We start from the raw sequence: 20977 nt of genomic DNA on the forward strand, positions 1-20977 counted from the left end.
GGGGGAGCCGCCAGCCTTCTCGGCTGAGGGAGGGAGGCTTTCCCTGACCGGTAGCTGCCTCATTTCCCTCCCTCGGCTTATACTCGAGTCCCCAGTTTACCCCAGTTTTTTGGGGTAAAATTGGGGACCTCGGCTTATACTCGGATCGGCTTATATTCGAGTATATACGGTAATTCCTTGTGCTGTTTTTGTCAGGGCTGAATGTGGCTTCTTTACTTAGCTGCTTCCATTCAAGAATGAGGGGTCCTTAGGGCTTTTGGAGCTTGGTTGTTTTCTTGCAGATGTTTCATTAGTAGCATGAATGATGTTATCTAGTTTGGGTAATGAAACATCTACAAGGAACCAAGCTCGGAGGCCACCAAAGACCCCTCATTTCAACCCTGAGTTACAAATATTATTTATTGGTCCTTTCAAGAATCTCGAAGCTACAAGTTAACTTTTCCTCTGGTATTTGATTCAGCTTCATGTATGTTTCATTCTGATGTTTTTCACTGGGAATACATTTTTTATATGCATGCCTGCTGTTTTAATTATTATAGCACCATACAATCCATGTTTTACGTAAGTTCAAATATATAAGTAGAAAATTAGAATATAAAAACTGAACATAACTCTCAGTTATGGTTTTAAGAACTAAGTATTAATACATCAGACTAATACATCTTATCTGATACAGTAATGATAGTGTGACTTACATGAACTGAAAGCATAGTCATTGTTCTAGACGTTCTGTACAATAGAGATAATTCAAGGTAAGTTGTGTTGAGAATTAATAGGTATGATGGGAAGGAAAGGGAGAGAAGGCCTCCCTTTGCAATTACCATATTTTTCACACTATAAGACACACCTGATCATAGGTTTAGAGGAGGAAAACAAGAAAAAAAATACTAGGCGGAGCTTGAGAGGACCACAGATAGGTGTCCTCTCATGTGCCAGCTCTGCCTATTGACTCCTGCACTGCGGAAAAGAGACAGAAGAGGCAGGCATGACAAAGACAGAAGAGGTGGGGTTCAGCATTGTAAAAGGACCCCACTGCTATGGCCTGGCTGCTTGTCACCAAAGAACCAGCACCGGTCCACCGTTGGGACCCCTGATGTAATACACTTCACGGTCTGTGATGCAATATTTGCTCCATAAGATGCACAGACATTTCCACCCACTTTTAGGAAATACGCTAAAAATACGGTAATCCTTATCAGGCTTTTAATTTTCATAAGATAAATTCTTACCAATAGCCCCTTTTTAGAATAGCTTAATAATCTTGGGATATTTTGGTTGACCAAGTTAAGTTTTCAAAAATTGTAATATTTAGTTTTATCTTTGTTTTAACCAGGAATCTCATGATAATTCATCCATGCTTTGGCTAGATGAAATACAGAAAGGAATTGATGATGCTAACAGAAACTTGGAAGAGGCATCAAAATGTGAGAACTCATTTGAATCATTATATTAAGCTCTACTTCTTTTGCAGTCTCTACTACATTTATAATTGACTTCAGCATGCATTCTCAAATTAATCTTCTATCCTGGAACAGATTTTTGGTAACTTGATTGTATGAAAGAATACTACTTAATGTGCAACATCTTGCAACAGTTGTGAGCTTCTAAAATGATTTCACAATTTAACTTCAATGACCTCCTGAATTTGAGAATTGGGCAATTTATTAGTCATTATGGCTATATACACCCTACAAGCTATATGTGGTTCTCAGAACGTGTGTGGAAAGATAATTTTGCATCTTAAACTTAAGGACTTCTCATAGACATCTATTTGGCCACTTTAGGAACAGGAAGCTGGATCAACTGAATGGTTATTATTTCAAGGCTGCAAAAATCTGGATAAATATCAGATGAGAACAAAAAGATACAGAAAACTTTTTCCCCCTACTATCTAGTTGGTCTTCAGGATTTTGCAGTCTAGATTTGATAGCCCTGATCAAATGGGTCTTTAGAAAACAGAATTTAATAGATAAAAGGGAACTAAAATTGGTCTTTAAGATCCCAAGTATATTGCTGATCAGTTGAGAGCTGAACAAAGTTAATGTTTTGCTGGAAACCTGCTGAGTATGTAGAGATGTATGTCAAAGTTCCCTATTAAACAGGCAAATGCCTGTTATGAATCTTGCTCAGCATTAATTAAGATGCTTATTACACTTGGCATTGAGGTCATTCAGTTCATTACAATACTGCATATATTGTAGGAAACTACCTTTTATTTATAAGATAATCATTGATTATCTGAAATCATATAGATAAAAATATTTGCTATGATAATTAAAATGGCTTTAAATCATGTCACAATATGAGAATTGCAAACTCTTAAATGGACTGCATCTGGGCTGCAAAAATCCAAATGATAATTTGATGGTGGCCAAAAGGTACAATTCTCTTATCTCTGCTTTTTCCCAGTGCTTGTCTAGATTGTTACAACTTAGATATGGAAGGTCTGGTGTTGGGTGCATTAAGCATAGTTGTGTGGGGGGGGGGGAGACTTTAAGTAATTTGTATTTTAAAAATATACCAATTTACATATGGTGGTGGCAGATCCATGTTCTATGTCAGGGGTGTCAAACTCGATTTCATTGAGGGCCACATCAGGGTTGTGTTTGACTTTGGGTGGGTGTGGCTGGGTGGGCATGGGCAGCTCAGCATCACTCATGGTGGGGGCACCTGTGGTGGCCTGGGGTGGATCCATTGTCTCCTGTGGAGGAAGGCGAGACCAAGGAGAGGGCCAACCCCTTGTCCTCCAGAGGAGCCTCGCTGTCCCTCTCAGGCCACCCGGAGGACCCTGAATGGTGGCTCAGGCTGTCAGAGCCCCAGGCATCAGAGGGCAAGCACCCAGTCCGGCCCTCAAGCTCCCAGGGCACCAGGACCGCACAGCATAGCACAGCCCCACTTCCTCAAGGCTCCTGCTGCAGTTCTCACTCTCCTTGGCCAGGTTGCTCATGGTGTGTGTGGGAGGGCAAAGTGTGTGGGTCATAGGGAGGCCCATTCCCTCTCCATGCAAGGAGACTGAGCTTTGTAACCAAAACATCCTCAGCGATAGAATGGGAGACCACCAGGAGAGGTCAGGTGGAGAAAACACAGGGATGGCGAAAGGGCAGCAGAGCTGCTGGTGGCCAAGTGCTAAGGCAGGACTTCCGTCAGAAGTCCTTAGCCAAGTGCTAAAGCAGGACCCTCCCTCCCTCGCATTATAATCTCCTTCCTTCCCTCCTTCCTTCCTTCTTTCCTTTCTTCCTTTTCTTTTTCCTTACCTCTTCATTCTTCTTCCTTTCCTTCTTCCGTTCTTTTTCCTTCCTTGCTCTCTTTCCATCTTCCCTTCTTTTTCTTTGTCTTTCCCTTTCTACTCTCCTGTCCCTTCATGGATGCTCAAATGCAAAAGGGGAAACATTTCTCAATACCTCCTTGCCTTGTGATCAAATTCCACTTTTGCTAGTAGTTTGTTTTGCTAGCACTCTGCCAGGCCAAAACGGAGCTCTGTTTTTGGCTGCACTGGCTTCCTGCAGCCCTTTACCAGTGAAAACAGAGCTTGGGGGGCTGCATGCGGCCTCCCAAGGTCCATTTTCACTGGCAGAGGCACCTTGGGCTAGACCTTTGCTGTTTCCAGGGTGGCCCCGCGGGCCAGATCTAAGTACCCTGTGGGCCGGAAGTTGGCCATGGCCTTGAGTTTAACACCCCTGGTCTATGTGTAAAAAGGTGAAAGGGTGGCATAATGATAAGCAATAAAGGTACAAATTCTGTTTGTAATACGTTAAGACAGGCAATTCATTCCTCTGTTTTTTGTTGAAAAATGAAGCCATGGACTTTGAAACTAAATATTTATATTCTTTGGGAGCTTTGTTCCCAATGGTGCAAGCCAAATACACTCCTCAGATTTTACAATCTGGAATGTAAACAACCAGTAAATACTTTGTATCTCAACTTTTATGCAATCATATAAAATGTTCATCAGAAATTAATAGGATTTCTTGAGTGGGGAAGGAAAAAAAAACAAATATCAAACACAACATTAAAAATGAAAAATAAGTTGCCAAAATTTGAGTCTCTCAAATTTAAGAAAAGAAATTCTTGAGCTGAAGCAAGCAGTAGAGCCTTCTCAGTATCTTATATTATTTTAGAACACAAGAATAAGGAATTTCAGGGTTCCAACTGCCCTCCCTCCCTCCTCTTAATAATTATTGCTTCACCTAGAAAACCAGCACATCTGGCAGGAATCTGGAGAGAATCCCTTATCTTGATTAATTCTCTTTTCAGTGTGTGAAGGAATAATAAATACTGCTTTATTACCTACATTCTGGAATGAGTTCAAGAGGGGCTGTGTACCATATGGTGCTTCTAAATCTGTAGATCAGAAATGTCAAACTTAAGGCCATAGGACTGCACGTAGTCACTTGAAAATCTTGGATGTATTTCTCAGAACCCTTTCAATAGTTACTCTGAATTATAATGTGTTACCTTGAATGTTTAATGTGACAGAAGGGCAGAACAATTAAGTACTTGGAAAGTAATTGCATTAACTATATTTAATTATAATGTATATTAAAGTAAGCTAAATGTAGTTTTTGTCACAGCCCATGTCTTCGCCTTGCATATCCCTAGTTTATACTATAAATTTAGCCAAATAAGATCTTTGTTCAGGGGTTAGTGTTATATATGGTTTCTTCCATGGCAATTTATCAGATTTTTAGAGTGTTTAATAAATGCTTCAGTACATTCATATACCTCTGTATATACTCATGCACAAAACATGCTCCCATTTAATTTTATATGTTCAAATTAGATTTGTAATAAAGTCAAATTAGTCTTGGAAACTAATGTGCAAATTTAAACTTTCTCATTAGTTGACATGAATTGGAGTAAAAAGTCACCACCATCCTAAATTAATCTATAATGTTGGGTTTGTGTATTCTTTTCAAGCCTTGCCATGCCATGCCATGCCCCCCTCCCCACCTTTCCTGACCCTCCCCACACTCCTATGCACTCCCTTGCACCCTCTTCCACCCAGCAGCAGCCACTTACCTGTCTTGAGCTTGGGACTTTCAACTTTCTACTGAGTTTCCCTACTGACTTTGGTTGTGGGAAGTCAGCAGGAGGTTGCCTCTCCTAACTCCCATAGGATTCATTTAACAATGACAACTGTGACTGCAGGAATTGCCATAGCCCTTTACAACTGCATTGCTTAGCAATGGAATTTTGATCCCAATTGCCACAGTAAATCGAGGACCACTCAGAGGTGGGATTCACTTAGCTTCCCTATTGGTTTGCAAATGTGAGCGCACTTGCTTCGCTCACATGCACGACCTCTGCGCATACGCATGGCCTTCTGTGCAGGCATAGTAGCCACACATTATGTCTAGGCAGGTGGGTGGAGCCACCCGCAGTCACCGCTACCGGTTCACACGATCCGGAGAGAACCAGTTGAATCCCACCACTACTATAACTTAGTAGTATTGATTCTCTCTTTAAAAAGGCAGACAACCTTTAATATGGAGTTGGGGGAGTATAGAAAGAAAAATAATTGCAGATTGCCTATTCTTCATGTAAGATATTGTGAGAAAGGTACAATACTAATACTTCATTGATTCTACTCCTTAGTGGCTATTGGAATATGTATGGTAAACCAGTGTTTAGAAAAAGATGATTCTGCATCGATCATCACAATTTTACAGTCACCTAATTTCAATCTGAAAGCTGTTCCAGAATGTGCTGAAATCTACTATGAACATTTGCAGGAAGCTAAGAATTTAAAAACCAAAGGTATTGTTGTTTGTGCCATTTTACACAGCATAGGAAATGTATAATGCTCCTGAGGTACTCCAGTACTCTACTTCTTTAAATATTTCATTAAACATTTGTTAAAGATAGATCATGTATTTGCTGGCCTTGAAACAAGTTGAGGCCAGAGTATGACTCAAAATGTTTATTGAAGGTTTTCTGGATGCTTTGATTTAATGAGTGCCAAATGGTAATTCAGCATAATTTGTTCCTTTAAAGTCCTGATTTAACTGAAAATTAAAGAGATTTTTTTACATGCCTCTGAAGCTGTTCCATCTGAACTATCTTTCAGAAAGGCTTACTCTGGCTTTGTATTCTATAATATATTTGTTCCTATCCATTTTCATTTCTGTGTTATTGCCCACAAATTGCATATGTTTGCGTGCTTTCTGTGCGAGGTATTTGAATGATGTCCTATGGTGGAGAAACTTTTCTTGCTGTTTAAACAGGAACTCTATTATTGAATCAATCAGTGAGTCACCAATCCCAACATCCGGTGTTATCTGTGACTGGTTTACTTCCCCTGAAGCATCAGGGACAAGTAGTAGAAAGCAATAATACAAACCAGCTCTTATTTTTAAATCCAATCAACTCTCAAAGTATGTGAGGCTATGTGAAATGCGTTTAGCAACTTTGAGGTAAATTCTTCTTCACTTGCAGAAAAAAATTACAGAAAGAATATGCATGTACCCATGCAAATACATACACAGAGATGCCTTATTAGTTTTGTTACTGGGTGGTAATAAAAAAAAACTATCGATGCTTTGTACATTTATCTCTTCCCTCAAAACATCATTTGTGGAAGCTTTGTGACATACCTTTGGTTAACAGGGACCCTACTCCCAATTTTTCTAATGAGAGATCCAATTCTTCAATCTGTCTTTATCAATTTGTAGAGTGGATCAAGTTTTTGTGCCAAGAAAAACATTTTATATATTGTGTTTTTTTCTTAAAGTATAAGATAGAGACTTAAAATACATTTATGTGTTTCAGCAACATGTAACCAATAAAATATTGCTTTCAACATGTTTAGAACCTGATGAAGGCCCATGGATTAAATTTTTAATTCAAGGTAGTTATGATTATTATTTCAATGAAGAAACCGGAGAGGGTACATGTACTCCTCCTGACGGAATTACTCCCAAAACATCCTGGCTCACTGGGGAAGAGATTCAGGTAAGATGTTGTACAAACAAGTTACTAGGGATAAGAAGTGGAGGGGATGTTGGCGAATACAAGAGTGATCAAAGGATGAAATGCAGTACAATAGAATGATGTATAAGTATATTACTTGTTTGCAGTTTCCATTGGATTTGAAGTAAGATTTCTATTTCTGTTTTTATGTTACTATATTTAACCTTATTGGTGCATGTTATGTTTTGTGAATAATTATCAAATAGTAAGAAATTCTGTTGTCACTGCCATAGGCATCCTCAAGAAAAAAGAGCGCCAGTGTAATGCAGTGGTTGTTAGTATAGCAGTGGGGTAACTCAAGTTATAATCCCTTCTCAGCTTCAGAAACTCATTTGGTTATTGTACTTCAGATTGATTCAGTGTCAGACCACCCAACTATAGGATTTTTTGGTGTAGGGAAAAATAGGAGGAAGGAGTGCTATATACATCACCTTGAGCCTCTTAATGACAAACAGAATATAAATATAATCAGTTAATCAATCAGTCAGTTACTGTGGGTTACAAAGTTTAAAATGAAAATAATTATGACCTGATAGTTAACAGTTTCCATTTAATATTCATAAATGCTTATTTTGAAAAATATTCCAAAGAAGAAGCTTAAAAATAGAGTAAAATATAGTCTATATAAGTTTGGTCAGTTTGGGTGAAAAGTGTAGTGTAGTTAATTGTTGAAACTATATGGATTTTGCTGAGTTTCTTATGTTTTACCTGTCTCCTTAACATTTATTTTTCTTGTAGAAAATTGTCAGTGAGATCACATCAAATTATAATAGAGAACAATTATGGTTTGCAAATGAGGACCTGATCATTCAGCTGCAAGCTAACGCAAGGGGATTTTTAGTCAGAAAAAAATATAAAGAAAGAAAAGCATTCCTCCAAGCCCAGGAGCCATCAGTGATAAAAATACAGGTAGTATGCATCTAATATTGGATGACTAATAACCTAATGAAGAATATTAACAAATATAGCACCTATGTTCTATCTTTGTTTTCCAAAACTCCAACTTCTCAGTACAAATAAGGTTTTCTTGTAAATGAGTAATTAATGGCTGCAATTAAAGTTCTGTTTTTAATAATTAAATCAGGGATGGAATATGAAGCCTATGAAGATTAAATAGTTTTACCAGGCATATCTAACAACCATCTTTAGTCCCTAAACTTGCCTTGCCAAAAACAGATACTTAACTGTTTTTGCAGTGTGATATATCCGTGTTTTTCAGAGTATAAGACGCTCCAGAGTATAAGACGCACCCAGATTTTTTGGGAGGAAAAAAAAAATCTGTCTCTGCCTCCCAGCATCCATCTGGTATTTATCTGGCTCGTTCACCACAGCCCTTGCGGCGGCAGCACAGCCTGTTCGGCACAGCCCATTTGCCACAGCCTGTTCACTGCAGCCCATTCATCATCGCTGCAACCTATTTGCCGCAGCCTGCTTGGCACCACCACAGCCCATTCAGCATGGCCTGTTTGCAGGCACCGCCGCCCGTTTGCCACAGCCTGTTCACCACAGCTGCAGCCTGTTTGGTGTGGCCCGTTGATTGTGGCCTGTTTGCTGCCACTACAGTCAGTTTTCCAACGCTGCCACGGCCCACTCTAGAACAGCTGATCGGCGCCACACCAACCCCCCCTCCCACTGCAATTTTTGCTGTATAAGACGCACAGGCTTTTCCACCCACTTTTTTGGGGTGAAAAGTGCGTCTTATACTCCAAAAAATACGGTATATTCTATGCCCATGATGGCGAACCTATGGCACGCGTGAGCTCTCTCTGGGCATGTACGCTGTCGCCAGCTGCTCTTCCGGGTTCTGTCGCGCGCATATGCACTGGACAGCTGGTCCGGCGCGCATGGACACCAGCCAGCTCTCTCTACTGGGTTTCAGCATGCATATGTGCATGCGCTGACATGCATGCGTTTACTGGAACCCGGAAGTGCAGCTGGCCTCTGCACGCATGCACAACAGCCAGCTGCTTTCTTCTGGGGTCTGGTGTTCCTGAACACGTGCGCTCCAGTTTTAGCAGGTTGTTTAGAGAAGGTTGGGAATTAATTTAGTATTAGCCATATTGCTAATATATCTTGTGTTTTAAATAAACAGGCATTTTGGAAAGGATATAAACAAAAGAAAAATTATTCAGAAAGACTTCAGATGTTGCAGAGAAATGTTGCCTCTATTACCAAGGTAAATATATCTTGTACGTAGTGAATTACAAAGCTAACTTCAGGATGATGTATTCTTGTTATTGTCCAGTGGCTATGGCCTAATAATCTCTCTGATTTCCTACATTTTAATTGTGTATATCTGAATTGTTTCAACTACTTTAAAAAAAATCTACTGTAAATGTGATAAGCATTTTGCAGCTTGTAACACCTTTGTAGTTGCCCAGTGAAGCATATGGGATGAAGTCACTGATGAAATGTCAAAGATTGGACAAATTGGGCAAGAGCAAGATTAATTATGCCTGCTAGTTACTTTAAAAAAGTAGATACCAGTCATCTGACTGCTTTTCATTGAGAATTTGTATAATTGTGCAAATGGAACTGTGGAAATCTCATTTGAGATTTGAAGCCAGATGTGATACATTGGGCTTGGAGGCTGAATGAAGAAAATTTGCACTGACTTAAGGGCAATGAAGCTACTTCTTGTTCATGTCTTAATGTGAGATGTGACACATAGGCGTATAACATTATATTCCAACTAATAAAAATAAGATGCTAATAAAAACTAACAATATGCTAAAAACAAAAATATTTAAATATTAATCATGTAAATATTTCTTAATTTTTTAACTTTTAGATTCAGTCATGGATCAAAATGTGGTTAGCAAGAAGAGCATACAAAGAACGAATACAATATTTCAAAGATCACGTAAGATGATAATACGAACTACAAAAGATATTTGCAGCCAGTTTGTTTCCTGGGTAACGATTGTAAACATATTGAATATATTATGGGGTGTTTGTTTTTTTCAGAATGAAGAAATTGTGAAAATTCAAGCATTCCTTAAAGCAAATAAAGCTAGGGAAGATTACAGAATATTGAGTAAGTACTGAATAATATTTTCCGAATATATACTATATAAAGGAATTAGATGCCATACGTATAACAAAACGAATGTTCCCAGCTCTACTTTTCCTTTTTATCTAATACCAATAAAGATGTTGGGTGTTCTAAAAGCTGCATGATCAAGATAATGGACTGCATAAGGGCCAATAAATTTTAATTCAGACATGACATGGATGGTGCATTTCTCCAGCAGAATGGTGCCTTGCCTGTCCTGGAGGGGTCTGCACATGTCCTAAAGAAGCAGGTTCATAGTTCAGGAGTGGTCCTAGATCCATTACTGTCATTAGAGGCTCATGGAGCACCTTTTATTCATCAGCTGATTCCCCAACTGCAAATCTACCTGAGACTACTTTGTAAAGTTGTTCATACTCAGTTATTCAATGTTTTTAATCTTTAAAGCCTAACTGGTTTAAAGTTAGATCAAGTTAGCTGAAGAAATACCTTCTTCTATGTGTACCTAACCCAGATTTAAGATTATCTAATGAGGCCTTCCCTCAAGTCTCCTAAACAAAGGAGAAGAGATGGACCTCTACAATGGCAAGAGCTTTTTCTGTGATGTCACCCTATTTATGGAATTCCCTCCCCACAGAGGCTTGATTTAGGGGCACCCACATTAGTATCATTTCAGTGCCAGGTAAAAACTCCCCCCCCAGAGCTTTTAAATTGTATTTCAGTTCATATTCTTTTAGTTTTTGAATATTTCTTACGCTGTTGCCTAGATAATATGGTGTTTTATTTTGCATTTTATGCAATTGTGTATATGTTTTTACTCTGATTATATATTCTTAGTATGTTTTATTATAAACTGCCCAGAGAGCTTCAGCTTTTGGGCAGCTTAACTTTTTAAAAATAATAAATAAAATCCTGTTTTAAATAAAAATATTTTGGCTGCCAGGGACCGTTTGTTTAGAACTGAATGCTGTAATTTTTAATTTGTTTACTTCATTTATAGCTAGTTCTGAAAATCCTCCTTTGAATGTCTTGCGCAAATTTGCTTATCTCATGGATCAGAGTGATTTAGATTTTCAAGAAGAGCTAGAAGTTACAAGGCTAAGGGAAGAGGTGGTCACCAATATCCGATCTAGTCAACAGTTGGAAAAAGATTTGAACTTAATGGATATTAAAATAGGATTGCTGGTTAAAAACAGAATAACATTGCAGGTTAGTGAACATACTGTTTTCCCAACTGTAGTAATTAAAATCAGGTTTGCTTTTTTCTCTTCTTTTTATTACATGTTTTTATTTGCCTTTTAGCCTGTAAACTTGTGGCCTGGGACTTGATTTCATGCAAGTAGTCTCTGACTGAATATTAAAAGTTATCTGAAATAATATTGTTTATTATGTGTTGATATTATACTTACTAATATTGGTTAATAATTTCCTGGCAACGGTAATTGTGAGTTCTGTCTGGTTTTCCAGAGAATTCTAGAAATAAATACATGTGTAAGTAAGAAAAACTAGCTTTGCTTCTGGGTTCTTTTTTGTTAAAAAACGCAGGACCAGCAATTGACCAGCAATTCCTCTTGATCAATCACAAAGACAGAGATGTTATTTGAGCTTAAATAGGTATCTAGAATATTTATCCATTAAGCCTTATTGTATGCATCTGTCAATGGACTTAAGATGCAACAGACAAAATTTTGGTCTGGCTTCACTCCAAATAGTCAGTTGCAGAAATTGCAGTCAATTTCTGAAGCAATCCAGATAACTGACATAATTTAGTTGTATCAATTACATCATTAGTGTAATGGCAGAAATATAAATTGACATGGTTGATATAATTTTTTATCTACCCTGATTACATAATTAATGCACATTATGTAAATTACATCAATTTACATCCATTTGAATTTAATAGGCATTCAGCTTCAACAGACTGCCTGAGAATACCTGTCTTAGTTTCTGCCAGATTTGCTGCCATGAGGTTTTACATTTTTAACATGATTTTCTAACTGAAAATATTGTTGGGAGCAGTTGGGAGTTGGCATGCTGCAGAGAAGCATCTTCCACCATCCATGCTTATTCACACGGCCTCAAATGTGTCTTGTAAATTTTCTTATATAAACGCACTAAAACCAGAAGTTAATTAGAAAATAGGCTAACCTGTCAGGGGGAAAAAAAGGCAATGTAAGGGACGCGGTGGCTTAGGGGCTAGGATGTTGAGCTTGTCAATCAAAAGGTCGGCAGCTCAGCAATTCGAATCCCTAGTGCTGCTGTGTAACGGGGTGAGCTCCCATTACTTGTCCCAGCTTCTGCCAACCTAGCAGTTTCAAAAGCACGTAAAAATGCAAGTAGAAAAAATAGGGACCACTTTTGGTGGAAAGGTAACAGCGTTCCATGTGCCTTTGGCGTTGAGTCATGCCAGCCACATGACCACGGAGACATCTTCAGACAGCACTGGCTCTTTGGCTTTGAAACGGAGATGAGCACCGCCCCCTAGAATCGGCAACGACTAGCACGTATGTGCGAGGGGAACCTTTACCTTTACCTTGAAGGGACAATAACATTTTATTAAATTGGGTATTTGTACTTCTTGCACTTACAAGATATGTTAACATTACAAAAGGGGTCACCAATTTTCAAGTTTAAAAACCCAAGGGTTATTCTTTCTCTTCCTCTTCTCAATTGCCAGATTTTATTTAAACTCTCTCTCATAAGAAATTGTATTTCTGTTGCTGGGGCTTAGAGTCAAGTTATTCTCTAAGCACTGAATCTCTTCTTTTTCAGGGATGGATATATTTTTGTCATAGTGGTTTTATTTTTGTAATTTATTAGGTACTCATAGCCATACTATGAATTTCTCTCAAAATGCTAAATTGAAATGAATTTGATGTAATAGCAAACTTTAATTTCTACCAAATATCAGATTTGAAATGTTGGCATGGCTTTCATTTTTCAGGATGTTGTGTCACATAGCAAGAAGCTGAACAAAAAAAGCAAAAACCAGCTGCAAGAGATGGTAACTGGGGAAAAGCAAGGCATCAAAGGCTTGAGCAAAGAGAGGAGAAAAAAGCTGGAAGCGTATCAACACTTGTTTTACCTTCTTCAGGTAAGTAGTCAGTGACTGAGGACTTATAATGCAGAGGATTATAGATGTCCTTTTATTGGCTGTGGCAGTAGCAGTTTTTATTTATTTATTTATTTATTTATTATTTAAATTTCTATACCGCCCTTCTCCCGAAGGACTCAGGGCGGTTCACAGCCAAATAAAATACACAATAATGTTACAATATAAATTGGTTTTGAAGCCAAACCAATTCAAATCAATTTGAACAAACCTCGCAATCCCCTGCTTATGAGGTATTATGGTTATACGATAAATGGTCATATGTTGAGAACTAACAAAGTGAAAAAATTGCTAGAGTGCTGCATTAGTTTAACATAATATATTTTATGTCAATAATGCAATTACAGTAATTTTGATTTCTAGTCTAATGGTAATGTTTTTAAAAGATAATTTTCAATCATTGAAAAATACATACTGATATTTCATTCTATTAACTCTAATATTCTTTACACAGACTAATCCAACTTACTTGGCAAAGCTCATTTTCCAGATGCCCCAGAACAAATCCACTAAATTTATGGATACAGTTATCTTCACACTATACAATTATGCTTCTAATCAACGAGAAGAATACTTACTTCTGAAGTTGTTTAAAACTGCTCTAGAAGAAGAAATAAAGTATGCATATTAGTTCAATTCACTTTTTAATATTCATTTGAGTAGGCACAATGGAGATAAACTATGCTTTAAACTTATATTTCCTTTAAACGTAGGGAATATAATGGGATAATATAATGTAGGGAATATAATGGGTTTTTCGTATAATGGGAAAGTAGGAAGTTGTTTCTTGTTTCTCAATGCATCACATTCTTGCATCACACTAAAGCAGTTTTAAGGATCAGGCTGTAAACTTCAGCGGAAATGATGTGGGTTAATTGTGTATATTTCAAAATGTTCCTTCATCTAATTCTTGCATTAAGTAGAGTAGTTTTAAAAAAACCTGATTCATGGAAAAAAAACTCATTACAATATCAAAAATATAGTTTTGATGTTTGAAGTCAAAATATAAATGTTGCTAATTTTCTTTACTGCAGTTCTAAAGTAGATCAGATTCAGGATATTGTCACAGGAAATCCTACTGTCATAAAGATGGTGGTTAGCTTCAATCGAGGTGCACGAGGGCAGAATACATTGCGTCAGTTATTGTCATCAGTGGTAAAGGACATAATGGATGACAAATCCCTAGTCATCAACACAAGTCCCGTGGAAGTGTACAAAGCATGGGTAAACCAGCTGGAAATGCAGACTGGAGAGGCCAGGTCAGTACGCAACAAATGAATAAAACTGATTTCAATTTGTCAGTCCCTGTAGGTGCTGTTGCAAAATTTGGGATGAAAGAAGAGGATTATGATGGAATAGTTGACAAACAGCAAAGAAAAAAATATTGGTTACTCATAACAACTGAAATTATATGAAGTGAATTCCAATATAATTGAAGAACCCTAGAGTGGGGAAGATTATATTAAAACATAGAAAAACAGTGTTTCTCAGCCTCAGAAGCTTGAAGATGGGTGGACTTCAACTCCCACAATTCCCCCGCCAGCTAGGCTGGGAGTTGAAGTCCACCCATTTTCAAGCTACTGAAGTTGAGAAACATTGCAGTAAATGTGTGTAGAGATTCTCAGTCATCCAGGTCATGGTTGTCCCAAAGGTGCTTTTTCAGGAAGCAATTGGACTTTCTTGTTTTTTGTTTTGAAGATGTTTCACTTCTCATCCATGAAGGTTCTTCAGCTCTGACAGGATAATGGGGAATGGAAGGATTTATATTCCTTGCAGACAGCTGGTAATCTGCATCCTTTTTGGGAGTCATTGAAGCACTTGAAGGTTTATCTGTGTCCTCAGGGTCACCTGAGTAGTGCTCCTGGTTCCTGTAGTCTGCAATTTTTCTCTGAAAATCCACTCCTATTCCAACACCGTTCAAAGGGTGTTCATCCCAAATTGTGTAGCTAAAAGTCTGTAGAGCTTCTCAGTCAGCTTCTCAGGTCATGGTTGTTCCAAAGGTGCCTTTTCTGGAGGCAACTGGACTTTCTTGTTTTTTCTTCTGAAGATGTTTCCAACTTTAGTTTTTTTTAGGTTCTGCAAAAATAATGATATTAAATTAAGGGTGATGATTTAAAATAGATTGTATTTATTTAATCTCAAAAAGTGGGGTAAATGACAATCATGCAACACATTCAGAAACATAATGGCCATGCAATCTATGTAAGTAGAAAAGTAATTTTTGATTTGATGGATTTGTTATATGCTTTCAAATAATGAAAGTATGACCTGGAGAACTTCTCCAGGATGAAGTTAAGTAAACCAGCTCACCAAAACAATGAAGTACAAAATCTTGTTATCTGAATGAAATGCTTAAAGACAGCAATATTTTTATATACATTATGTATTTAATATTATTTCCAAATGTGAAACTTCATCTTTGCTGTACTTGAAGTCTTCTGTGTTTCTGCTGAATGAGGCTCTTCTGCCCCAAAAGAGAGACTTCAAAAATACAGTAATTTCATTTAAAAAAACATTGTTGGTTTGATACATAAAAATGAAATACATCTGAGTAGACTGATTCACAGCTATTATAAGTATGATATGCTTGCTACTCATCCTATAAAAATGAATTACAGGTCTTATTATAATCTTTAGATTCATCCCAATTGTGCCCTTTATTGCATAAATAATATTTAGTCATTTCTTTTTAGAATACTTTGGGGTCTCAATATTTCTTTTTTTCTCAGATTTTTTTTTAAAAAACTTCCTGACTGTGCTGTGTTTCCTGGAAGGGTCATTACAATTTTGTGCCTTAGTAAAAAGATTACATAAAATAATTTCTTAAAATGTTTTGCATATATGTGCATATGTATCTTGAAATTCATGGGTGATGTGAGAGAACGTATTTCCATTTAAATTGTTATTTTCCTATCAAAGTAGAAAAAATCCCATTTGAAGTATAGTTCAGTGTTTTAAATAAATGGAAGTATTGGCAGTTTACATTTAGTGATAATCACTTTGGTATATTGGGCTGTTGCAATTAAAAATGATGGAAGGCAAATTGCATTGAAAATGAGATGTAGTCAAAGAAAATTGGGTTGGTGGTAGAATCAAATGCATCAAAAATACCTGTAGGATTATTGGAGATATATCAATAAATTCACAGAAAAATAACGCTTTAGTATTGTTAAAATAAGGTATGATGCAAATATTATAATCAATCCAGCAAATTCAGTAACATATAAAATAGCTGAAGTATAATTTTTTAAAATGCTCACTAAAATATTAATTCTGTGCTCTCTAGATTATAATTTTCTTCTCTCTTTTTGTAGCAAATTACCCTATGATGTAACAACAGAACAAGCGTTGGCACACCCTGAAGTAATGAATCGACTAGAATCCTCAATTCAGAGTCTCAGAGCAGTAACTGATAAAGTCCTTGCCTCCATATTCTCATCTCTGAACCTAATGCCGTAAGTTTAGGAACCTCTGAGAAAGTTGATGGAACTTTTAAATAAAAGGCAAACTTATTTTGTAATTTCTTAGTTGTTTTAATTTATAATGATATTTTACCAGCAGAGGGAAGTATTTACATCTCTATTACCAATCCCATTCTTTAGATTTGGAAAAACATTCATAATGTATTTTCTTTTTTCTTTTTTGGATATATCATCCTTTTTTGTTTATTTCTAAAATATTTAAATGCAATGTTTTGTTTTTCTTTTTTGACTTAATATATTTTTTGACTTAAATATATTGTTTTTCATCCCAAGTTTCCACTTGTTTCCTTTTTCATCTGTTTTTGCATGTAGTTATGGATTGAGATATATAGCCAAAGTTCTGAAGAACTCACTTCATGAGAAATTTCCAGATGCAACAGAAGATGAGCTGTTAAAGGTAGATTTGCGAGGGTGATTCGACAGCTTCATTGTATTTTCTAAATATATGAGAGGGAATTTATGTATTTATTTGCATTGGGTACAGATTAATTTAGGAGAATCAGGACAAAAATATAATATATTTCTATCTGAAAACTGATTTCTTAGATAAAGATCAGTGATACTTAACCTTTTTTGATAATACAATATGGGGGTCAATATCATTCATGTGAATGGGATGTTTTTAAAATTAATTAAGTTTTTATTTATATGCAGTATTGCATATTAGGTGCTTTAGTAAAGTATATTACAGAATATAAGTAAATGTAATCAGTTACAAATAATAATTGCAAATTTCTGTGTTAGAGTATGTATTCTTTTTTTTTTTCAAACAACATCAAAACTCTTTTAGGCTTACAGTACTGGACAAATGTGTCCCTCAAAATGGCAGGAAATGCCTGACTATTTTTATCAGTTGTGAGTAAAGGGAGATTTGTGTAGGACTTAGTAGTCTTTAAATAAAAGCCGTAACATATTTTTGTTTATCTATAAATCTTTAAAAACAATTTATTACTCTAATGTTGGAACAAATTAATTTCTTGCATTTGTCTTGGTTTGAAAATGCTCGTATAAAGTGGCAATGTAATATTTTATCCAGACTAGAAAGCTGAAGCATGCAAAATACCTGCTTCACAATAAAAGTTAGGCATTTGTCTGAATGTGTGAAGGGCTCAAAAAGAGAAGAGGGTTGAACTTGCAGTTCCCCCAGCTTTAGACTTTCTATGAGTTCTGGAAGGAGGATAACTTGAATTCAACTCTAGCTCTCCATATGAGTCAAAATCCAGTCTGAGTTCTCTGATCATTCAAGTGGGGTTTTTGTTACTTCAATAACTCTTTTTGTTTTGTTTTGGTCTTGGGTGCCTTTGAGTCAGTATCGACTAGTCCCTGCAGTTTTCTTGGAAGGTTTTTTTGGGGAAGGGATTTGCCATTGCCTCCCAATCTCCAGTTTCTAGTCTGATGTTTTAATCGTTACATCAAACTTGCTCTTGCTCTCTTCTTTAGGCAGTCTCTAATGTTTCAGCTCTAAATTTTTTATCATACTGAAGAAATTTCTTGGTGTCGAGTTGTTTTTTCCAAAACTTACTATACTTAGCAAATGGTCATTTAAGGCAATGGAGACTGCTCTGCCAAAGAAAGCTATCTTATTTTTTAGTATGAAATGAGCAGGGGGGTGGGGGGGAAATGAAAGTAACTGAGTGTGTATTCATTACTAAACTTTACAGTTTGGAATGGCAAGGCTTTTACATATGTATGCCTAGTTTAATGCATATTAAACATAGTAATAATACATACATATTAATAATACATAATACGGTATGTCTAGTTTAATGAAAAGAAGGACTAGGGGAGACATGTTAGCAGTGTTCCAATATCTCAGGGGTTGCCACAAAGAAGAGGGAGTCAAACTATTCTCCAAAGCACCTGAGGGAAGAACAAGAAGCGATGGGTGGAAACTAATCAAGGAGAGAAGCAACCTAGAACTAAAGAGAAATTTCCTGACAGTTAGAACAATCAGTGGAACAACTTGCCTGCAGAAGTTGTAAATGCTCCAACACTGGAAATTGTTAAGAAAATGTTGGATAGCCATTTGTCTGAAATGGTGTAGGGTTTTCTGCCTGGGCAGGGGGTTGGACTAGAAGACCTCCAAGGTCCCTTCCAACTCTGATATTATTATTATTATTATTATTATTATTATTATTATTATTATTATTATTATTATTATTATTATTATTATTATTATATAAAATCAGAAAGACTGACCACATCTCCATTATTGGGGGGGGGGGAATATTTTATTTACATGTGACTGTTTTGACAAAATGCAACAAACAATGCATCTATTTGAAATACTTCTTAATTTATCATTATGAAACAGTTTTTTATTGAAAAGGAAGATGATACTGAATTTAAAACAGTCTCCTTTGCTCATCCTAGCATAAAGACAGAAAAAAACCTCATGCCTAATTTTCATCTTATCAGTCTTCATTGCCAACTCCAGCTTTCAGCCAATCCTGAAGATTCGTTCCCCATAAATGTTTGAGTGGTAGATAAGCATGTGTATACGTGTATAGATATATCTGCCAGGATTTGAGAAGGAAAGAAACAATAGAAAAGAGGAAAAGGAATAAATAGCTGTATCAAGAAAGGAAGGGAACTGGATGCAAAAAAGAAGGAAATGGGATAAATTACGGGGAAAAGAAGAAAAGACAGAAAAATGCTTTTGGCATTATAAAAAGAGTTAAAATTCACCAAATGGTTCTTCTCATGCAACTGATGTTCAAAGAATCTATGATTTTCAGCAGGTTATCTGCATCCATTAGCACCTCCTACCCATTCACATGCAATAAACAAAATGATTTTAAAATGTTCATGTCTCCCTTCTTGCATGTAATTATTGGGGGAAGAAGAGCACATTTTCTTATTTACGTAAATCTTAATTCTTACATAAACACCTATTGCTGAAAATGTTGAGAATGTTTATTTTCTCTAAGTAGCATGATAAGTATCATACTATTATAACTATTATAATAACATACTAAGTATTATACTAGACATAGGTATCGGTTATATTTTCAGATAAGTGATGTAGTGATGTGCATCATAGGTTTGATCCAAACCTATTGGATTTTATTCCTGATTTTCCTTCTCCAACTTGTAGTATATAACTAATTGTTTAAGAAGTAGGGTTAAATTTGTGAATAAATATGCCAAGTAGAAGTATCTAAAAGTGACTTTCCCCCATAGATTGTTGGAAATCTCCTGTATTATCGGTTCATGAATCCAGCTATTGTTGCACCTGATGGTTTTGACATCATTGACATGACAGCTGGAGGGCAGATACATTCTGATCAGAGGAGAAATTTAGGTTGTGTAGCCAAAGTCCTTCAACATGCTGCATCAAATAATCTCTTTGAAGGGGAAAATGCTCATCTCTCATCAATGAATAGTTATCTCTCCGAAACATATGAGAAATTCAGGTTTGTGCTCATCTAATGTATTATAAAGCATGAGTTGAAAGGATCTGTTCTACATATCGCTCACTTTATTATATATTTTTGTAAACTTGATGGTTTTAACTTCATTTCTTTTCATAACATTTTATTTTCTTAACATTCAGTATTCAGATTCTGCCTTCTTGTTAAGGCTGAGCTTGTATCAGATATTTCTCAGGTGTGATTCAGACCTTGCAAGAGCACAGCACAACTCTGCTATTCATTGAAGAAGCCCATCTTTTTTCTGGCTTTTCCACGAGCCTGAAAATAGATGCAATTAAACTACTATTGACTCTCTTAAGTTAACGCTAAGGAGAAGATGTATTTTTAAATGCTTTTTCTCCATATAGAGTTAGAAAACCATCTTATACTATCTTAGATTTAAGCAATTGGATAGTGGTGGCATATATATGTAGTATTCTGAAATTCTATTCTTTTTCCACCGTAGGAATTTTTTTCAAGCAGCATGTGTGGTTCCTGAACCTGAAGAAAAATTCAATATTGATGAATATTCTGATATGGTGACTCTTAGTAAGCCAGTAATATATATATCTATTGAAGAAATTATCAACACACATTCAGTAAGTACATACAAAAGAAAGTTGTAATTTTGAGCACCATGGAGCTGAAATGTAAAATGTATAATTTAATAATGGAAACCAAATATTTTCTTCCTATTGGAATTAGATTTCTGTGATAACCTGAAGATTTGAGCAAATACTTGGAGACATTAATAAAAAATCATTTCTTTAGGGTTCTTTAAATTAGGAAATATTCAAAAGTGTTTAATAGATTTTCAAAGACAAGATGAATTGTGTTACTTTCTTTTTTCTTAGTGTTAACATTAACAATCACTGCATATAACAATTTTTGTAAGAAAGGGCAGGACTATTTAGTACATTTTTTTGGAAAGACACCTGTTTATGATTTTACATTTATGTATAATCCACTTCATACTGATTGGAAA

General features: G+C 36.2%; 1 protein-coding gene across 2 annotated transcripts in view; it reads left to right on the forward strand.

The window, feature by feature from the left end:
• IQGAP2 (IQ motif containing GTPase activating protein 2) overlaps positions 1-20977 on the forward strand; it is a 141466-nt gene that overhangs the window by 105229 nt on the left and 15260 nt on the right. For both annotated transcript variants that reach the window (XM_058169267.1, XM_058169268.1), the window contains 15 exons: positions 1334-1424; positions 5596-5757; positions 6809-6951; positions 7708-7878; positions 9062-9145; positions 9761-9832; positions 9937-10006; positions 10983-11191; positions 12930-13079; positions 13552-13715; positions 14132-14356; positions 16412-16552; positions 16892-16976; positions 19763-19995; positions 20459-20591. In XM_058169267.1, coding sequence (XP_058025250.1) covers positions 1334-1424; positions 5596-5757; positions 6809-6951; positions 7708-7878; positions 9062-9145; positions 9761-9832; positions 9937-10006; positions 10983-11191; positions 12930-13079; positions 13552-13715; positions 14132-14356; positions 16412-16552; positions 16892-16976; positions 19763-19995; positions 20459-20591 — 2133 coding nt within the window. The remainder of the gene's footprint in view (positions 1-1333; positions 1425-5595; positions 5758-6808; positions 6952-7707; positions 7879-9061; positions 9146-9760; positions 9833-9936; positions 10007-10982; positions 11192-12929; positions 13080-13551; positions 13716-14131; positions 14357-16411; positions 16553-16891; positions 16977-19762; positions 19996-20458; positions 20592-20977) is intronic.

This window comes from Ahaetulla prasina, chromosome 2 (assembly GCF_028640845.1).
Source record: "Ahaetulla prasina isolate Xishuangbanna chromosome 2, ASM2864084v1, whole genome shotgun sequence".
Lineage (NCBI taxonomy): Eukaryota > Metazoa > Chordata > Lepidosauria > Squamata > Colubridae > Ahaetulla > Ahaetulla prasina.